The 7,636-nt window shown below is 41.7% G+C and overlaps 1 protein-coding gene across 4 annotated transcripts in view; it reads left to right on the forward strand.

Annotated features, from left to right (window-relative positions):
* Positions 1–263: 263 nt before the first annotated feature.
* Positions 264–7,636, forward strand: part of CACUL1 (CDK2 associated cullin domain 1) — a 72,529-nt gene continuing 65,156 nt past the window's right edge. For all 4 annotated transcript variants that reach the window (XR_013338910.1, XR_013338909.1, XM_077779597.1 and 1 more), the window contains exon 1: positions 264–707. Coding sequence is in view for 2 of the 4 variants with exons in the window: in XM_077779597.1 (XP_077635723.1) it covers positions 338–707 (370 nt within the window). In the remaining 2 variants the exon portion in view is untranslated. The remainder of the gene's footprint in view (positions 708–7,636) is intronic.

Raw genomic sequence — 7,636 nt, forward strand, 5'->3', positions numbered from 1 at the left:
GGGGCGAACCTCTGCCCTTCTGCGTGGGGGTGACTCACGGCTCCTGCCCCTTTTCACTTTGCTCTCTCCTGGCTCTTTCCTCGCACCACGTGCCCTCCTGGCCGCTCCCCCGGCTGCCCTTTCCAACTGCCGATTGGAACTTGCTGTAAAATGTCGTGAGGGGCGCTGCCGCTTTACGGCTGCCTCTCCCAGGCGAGAGCCCGGGAGCGCCCACCGCCGTCAGCCCTGTCTCCAAGAGGCGGCTCGGCGGAGACGGAGNGGCTGCGGTGCCCCCTGGCCCGGGGTTGAGACGGGCGGCAGGTGCCTGTGAGGCGGGAGGGTGCCGGGGGCCTGCAGGATGGAGGAAAGCATGGAAGAGGAGGAGTGGGGCAGCTACGTGGCGATGATGGACGACCAGAACCACAACAACTGGGAGGCCGCGGTGGACGGCTTCCGGCAGCCCCCGCCCCCGCCGCCGCCCCCCTCGTCGATCCCAGCCCCTGCGCGAGAGCCGCCCGGGGGGCAGCTGCTGGCGGTGCCCGCGGCCTCGGTGGACAGGAAGGGCCCCAAGGAGGGGCTCTCGATGGGGCCGCCGCCGCCGCCGCCGGAGGCCAATGGGGTGATCATGATGTTGAAGAGCTGCGACACGGCCGCCGCCGTGGCCAAGGCGGCCCCCGCCCCCACCCCCAGCTCCACCATCAACATCAACACCTCCACCTCCAAGTTCTGTGAGTGCAGCCTCTCCCCCGCAGCCTTGGCTTTTCTCCTCCCCACCCGGACACCGAATCCACCCTTCTCGGCCAGCGCCGCTTCCTTTGTTCCAGGCGTGGGTCCCTCCTCCCCTCCCCCCCCTCCCCGTTCGGTGTCTGCGGCCAGCGCCGGAGCGGCCCTGGCGTCTTGTGTTACCTGGCCTCGAGAAGCAGCCTGGTGTGCGCGCACGAGCCCCAGTTCTCCTGCACATGCGAGCCTTATCACGGCTGCCTCGCTCTCAACACGAAGAAGCCCTTTTCTCCGTTGCCCCTTCAAAGTGTCGCCCTCCAACGTGAGGGGGAAATAAGGCCGTCGGACTTGCGTTAGGGATTCTTCTTCTTTTGTTTTGTTTTCTTTCTTCTTTTTTTCTTGTAGCCAGAGAGAAATCTGCAAGTTGTGTTCATGCGCTTTTAGCGAGTCTGCGTTAGACCAGTCGGAAATTAGAAAGCTGACCAGTACCTACACCTCGTTCTTTCCCTTCTCCAGCGTGCACCTTCTACATCCTGATAACGTAGTTGTTTCTAGAGTAACACCAATGCCGTGGGAGCGACATCCGTTTTGAAGCTAACAGCGTATAAAATTACTCTTTCAAGGGCTACACTCCTAAGAATAAGCCCTTTAGCATGTGTACAAGAGGATGTTGAACTTTTGTTAGTGATCTGCGTTAATGGTCAATTGCAGGCAGAAGGATTGAAGACCAAAATCTGTTTTGTAATCCGAAACCGACCCTAAACCTAGCTTCTATCGCTAGGAAAAAAAAGTGCTTTTGCTTTGAGTAGGTTTTTTTTTGGAGGTGGTGGTAGTGGTGAAAAGTGACCATGGCAGCCAGATTTTTCTCTCCTATTAATAACAGCAAGTTTTAAATGGCATCTGGTAAAGCAACTGGAGATTTCATTTCTAGTTACTAATTTTATCAAGCAGTACCAGTAATTGTCCAATTAGCTGTGTAGAGAAAATATCTGCCTTGATTCAGATACACAGTTAACAGCCTTACACTTTTATTTTTTTGGTGGGCTCAAGCACATAATCTAATTTATTTGCCTTTAAGATACAGCTTTGGTCAAAGACATTCGTATGTAGGTATGGTTGGTAGGATTATGGATATGATTTTATTTTTGTATGATGTATGTGTGACAATATATTGAATAGGTTGTGTGTTGAAGTCTAGAAGTGAAACCAGGCTTTGGACACAGTGGCCTAGTGACTTCTCTAAATGCTGTAGGAAGCTTGTTTTGGTGCTTAACATTAATTTGGGAGTTCAGAAAACAGTATCAAGTCAAGAGCAGAAACCAATGAAATTAGGAACAAAAGAAAGACTTGCTAAACCAAAAGATTGTTCTTTGAAGATCGATAAGCTAGATAGACGTCTGGTAAGACTAATCAAGTAAAATCGATGCAAATATAATTAAATGAAAAAATGGGAAATAACTACCAGCTTAAAATTTTTAAAAAGAGTTTTATGAACTCCTGTAGGTTAATAAATATGAGAGCCTGGATGAAAAGTATAAATTCTTAGAAAAATACGTATTGAAAGAGGAAACGGATAGCTTGAACTGATAAATATTTAACAAAGTGAAATGGTAAAGACCTCTCCTTTCAAAAACTGGACTGAGATAAGTGAGTTGCATTGGCCTTTTAAATAACAATTCCTTTTTACAAGTTGTTCTAGGAAACGGAAATAAAAAGATGCCTAGTTTGTTTTATAAGGTCAGTGAAATCTTGATTTTAAAACTAGATAAGGACAATATGAGAAAATTATAGACCTGTTTTAGTTATTAGCATAGATATGAAAATCCTACACATCAAATCTAAGAATTTGTTAAAAGAATCCTGATCTCTGGAGTTTAAGAATGTAAATATGATTCAACATCTACTTACTGTTAATATAATTTATCTCATAAATAGACTAAAGAAGAAAAATCATGATTATCTTGATACCATAAAAGCGTTTGATAAGATCCAATAGCTGTGTGATAAAAAACTCTTAGTATACTTGGAATATGAGATAACTGGATCAAGGTCATTACCAAAAACCTACAATAATAGCAAATAATAATACTTAATGGAGAAAGTTTAGGTTCATTCACTTTAAGATCAGTAACAAGTTAAGGATGCCCTCTATCACTGTTATTGTTTAACATTTTAAGAAGAATCCTGGCTAACACTACAAAGGGAAAAAAATAAGTGTAAGGATAGGAAGGGAAGCACTAAAACCCATTATTTGCAGGTAATATCAGTTACCTAGAAGAACCATTAGAACTGAGAGAAGCTATTAGAACTAGTAAGAATTTAGCAAGGTTACTGGATTTAAGAACAAACCAGGGGCGCCTGGGTGGCTCAGTTGGTTAAGCATCCAACTTTGTCTTAGGTCATGATCCCACGGTTTGTGTGTTCGAGCCCTGCATCAGGCTCTGTGCTGACAGCTCAGAGCCTGGTCTGGAGCCTGCTTTGGATTCTGTGACTCCCTGTCTCTCTCTCTGCCCCTCACCTGCTCATGCTCTGTGTCTCTCTCAAAAAATAAATAAACATTTAAAAAAATTTAAAAAAGATCAAGCCATAAAAATTAATATCATTTTACACTAGCAATACCAGCTAGTAAAGGTAATTAAAAGAAAATACAATAAAAGCAACAAATCTGTCAAGTCTGTAGAAATTAACACAAAAATACATAAGAACTTTAAGAAGAAAACTTTAAAACTTGAATAAGGAACTAGAAGAGAATCGAAATAAATCTTTCCATGCTCTGAGATATGTATATTTATTATCACAGGTCCATTTTCTCCATTTTAATCTATAAATTCAATTAAACTGCCATCAAAATTCCAGTTGGTTTGTCTGACAAACTCAGTAACCTAGCTCTAAAATTCATATATGGCAGATAGGATAAAGCTTATCAATAGCTAAAGCAGTCTTAGAGATTTGGTTTTGGTGGGGTTTGCCTTATCAGAAATTAAGATGCTTTTTCAAGGCTATAGTAATAAAAACTGTAGTGTAAGAAATTAAGATACTATTTCAAGGCTGTAGTAATAAAAACTAGTGTAACTGCAGTGTAGTGTAACAGAAATATAGACTTGGGAACAAGTTAGTGGAGATTTACCTGTATGTGTTCAGGAACTTAAGAGAAATCACTAGAGAAAGGAGTCCTGCTATGGAGAGTGGCTCAGTATATGGAGAAAAAACAAACCTTATACCATAGGCAGAAAGGGTGATGGATAAAAATCAAAAATACCTAAATGTAAGAGGAGAAATTATAAAATGAATGGAAGACATTGTTGAAGAAGTTTTTTCTTAGGGATGAGGGACTCCTAAAGCTTCAAAAATTTATGAAAGTGAAAAAGTAATGATTTTGATTATATAAAAATTAAAGATTTTCATTCAGTGCAAGATGAAAGCTTGAGAGAAGGTATTTGTAGTGCCCAGTATTGATAAGGGATTAATCTGTAGACTAGACAAGGAACTACACAGCAAGAAAAAGAGGGCAGCAACCTCTGTAGCAAAGTAGGGAAAGGATATTAATAAGTGGCTTATGGAATAGCAAATCTTAACATGCATAGAAAGAGATGTTCGGAATTATTACGTAATCAGAGACATTCATATTAAAAGAGTAATACTATCTTCCACCTCTTAGGTTGGCACAAAATAGAAAGTGAGATGGCACCAGGTGTGGGTATGGATATAGGATTTGATGGTTGAACTAATAATGCAGTGGACCAGTGAGGTGCTGAGTCTGTTACCAAATAATGGAAGGTAGCTGGAGTGTTGATGAAGCCCTGAGCTTTGATAGTGAAGGTCAGTTTCTGGACTGTAAGATGAAAACAGCTTCTGGTGGTCTGTATTTAGAATAGATAAAAAGAAAGCATTTGTAAGCTCAAGAGATGCATACTAGGTGCCAGGGAGTGTGTTGATTTGTCCCAGTGCAGGCCAGAACAACAACTACAACCGGAGTCACCGCTTCATGACTTACTAGAATCATGTTCTCTGCGCTGGCCCAAAAGGTCAGTGAAACAGAGTGTCGTAACAGTCCCCATCCCTGTATCTTTTACATTTTTGAAGTTGGTTCTGTCCTCTCCAGTTTCCACAGAGATGTGCTCTTCCTTTGGGTTTATTTTGTTAGGAAGGGGCACATCTAGGGGATTTTACTTGGCCCTTCTTATGCTGATAACCCTTACTCCGTAGTTTAGGGAACCTTTCACTGTGTGTTCAAGAACTGGGGAAATTGCAGGGTGGGTCTGTGGATTCACTGGGCCCACTGTGAGATGGATCAAAGCCAGAAGGCTCTTTCTCAGTGAAAGATCTGACTGGTTTACCACAGTGACGTTCTCATCCCTAAGGGTTAATATGGGCTTAGAGCCAGCGCTGAGTAACCCCTAAAAAGCCCAAGTGATTCTGTTTCCCACATGCACTGCCTCCTTGATGAAGAGCGGCATGTTCCATTTGGAAAAGGCTGGGAGGAAGACTTTAAGTATGTGCTTGATGCAGTTTTTAAGGTCCCTCCTCAGTGGAACCCACTATCTCCTTTTTTCCAGGGGCTCTGTGTTTTGGAACAAGTTCAACCTGCATATTAGGTGATGTGCCATAACTCTTCCATTGTGGCCACTTAAGTCAGGCCTCAGTTTGATGTACCTAGAGTTTTTTGTTTTCATTTTTTCTTCTCATCAAGTAATAACGTTAGTAAAACTCCACATCTGTTTTACTTAAGGACACCACGGTTAGCTACCACCAGAGATCCGAGCTACTCTGATAAAGGGTCTGGCCCTCCTGCCTGATATAATAACCAGGCCTACTTTATATCTGAGGATTAAGTGCTTCTACTTGTCCTTTGTCACTCTGGAAATCCCACTATCCCATTGAAATCAGGGAGCCCCTTTTAGTGGCAGTATTACCCATCTTTAATCCAGAACTAAAAAGGACAGCCACCACAGCAGTTTTCAAGGAAATGAGTATATGCTTCACCAATGCATTTCTTAATTCCTTGAATGAAGGGCCTTGGAGGACATTTGAGAGAGAGAGAGAGAGTGTGTGTGTGTGCGTGTGTGTGTGTTGGATATGATAAAAACACTCAAACATTCTCATCTTCAGAAGGCTGGATTCATTCTTCTGCATACTAAGGAATTTCTGGTGTTCTAGCCTCACCTTCCCTCCCACTTTTCTCCTTCTCCATTTATATTCAGTAAATTGTACCCATTTGAGGCATAAAGTTTTATCTAGGATTTGAGCCAGCTAGAAGCCAGCCTATTACTGCTGAATGCTGGCAGAAGTCAGGAGACTCCTGGATCAGAGACCAAAAGAAATGTTATTCATGGCACAGCAAATAGTGTGAGAGTCAGCATATTTGCAGAGGTTCCTATTACCCCCCAAGTCTCCCCGAGGCAACCACAGTATAGCCACGATGGATGCTCCCTCACTGGGTTTGTGTTGCAGCTGCTGACTATTGAACTTGGGGAATCTACTGCTTTTATAGAAAGCAGTAAGCTTGCTCTTTGTTCAGGGGAAGATATTATCTCATCTTCCAAGGTTACCAGCTGTAGAATGGCTCAGGTTCAAGAGTAGTTGGTATGGGTCTTGCAATCTTAGCACACTCAGCAAGACATGTAGGAGTGCAAGAAACCCAAGGAAGATTATTTCTCCAACAATAACCACTAGTGCATTCGAGAGCATTTTCATCGCTTAAATACTTTTTATGCCTCTCTGCTTTCAGTACTGCACCCCTTAGTCCCTCTGCTTTCTGTTACTAGGTTTTCATATAAATGGTATCATATAATCTATATTATTTCATGCTTGGTTTCTTTCCTTCACCCTGTGTTTGAGAGTCATTCATATCCTTGCATATTACTACTTTTTAAGGGTGAGTTCTGTTTTGGCTGGGATGCTACAAATTGTGTGTCTGTTCATCTGTTGGTAATCATTTGGGTTGTCTCCAATTTGGGTTATTGTGAATAAAGCTGTTATGAACCATCATGTGGATTTTGTGTAGACATAGATTTTCTTGTTTTTTTTTTTTTAATGCTTATTTATTTTGAGAGAGAGAGTGCGCGTGCACAAGCAGGGCAGGGACAGAGAGAGAGGGAGAGAGAGAATCTCAAGCAGGCTCTGCACGCCACTGCAGACCGCAATGCAGAGCTTGAACCCATGAACCGTGAGATCATGACCTGAGCAGAAATCAAGAGTTGGACGCCCAACTGACTGAGCCACCCAGGCGCCCCTAGAGATAGGTTTTCATACAAATATCTGCAAATGGAATTGTTTGGTGACACATTAGTTATATGTTTAACTTTATGAGAAACTGCCAGCCTGTTTTTCAGAATGGCTGTATCATTGTACATTCCTATTAGGAATGTGTAAAAGTTCCATTTGCTGCACATACTTATTTATACTGATATGCTTCACATTCTTGGAATTGTAATGTTTTTTTTTTTTTTAATTTTAAACATTTTAGAGGGAGAACAGTAATATTGTGGTTTTGTTTTGCATTTCCCTTTTATAGAAGCTATTGGCTTTTCATGTGCATATTGCCCTTTAATGTGATTTTGTTTGTGAGAATCTCTGTGTTTCTTGGGTCTTATTTTAAGAATTCAACATTAATTTTAGATACATATCTTGTGAGATAACATGTATTATGAATCCTATCCCTGTGGTTTGTCTCTTTATTCTTGACTGTGTCCTGTGAAGAACAGAAGGTTTAAGTTTTGATGAAGTCTAACATCATTTTTTTCTTATGCCTTGTACTTTTTATTTTTTATCCTAAGAAATATTTGCTTATCTCAAAATCAGGGAGATTTTTTTCCTGTATTTTATTTTAGAAATTTTATAGTCTTACCTTATATGTTTAGATCTGTGATCTGTTGATACCTGTGTGTAGTAAGAGATAAGGATTGAAGTTCTTTTTTTTTTTTTTTTTTTGTTTTCC

The sequence above is a fragment of the Crocuta crocuta genome, unplaced genomic scaffold (assembly GCF_008692635.1).
Source record: "Crocuta crocuta isolate KB4526 unplaced genomic scaffold, BGI_CrCroc_1.0 scaffold138, whole genome shotgun sequence".
Lineage (NCBI taxonomy): Eukaryota > Metazoa > Chordata > Mammalia > Carnivora > Hyaenidae > Crocuta > Crocuta crocuta.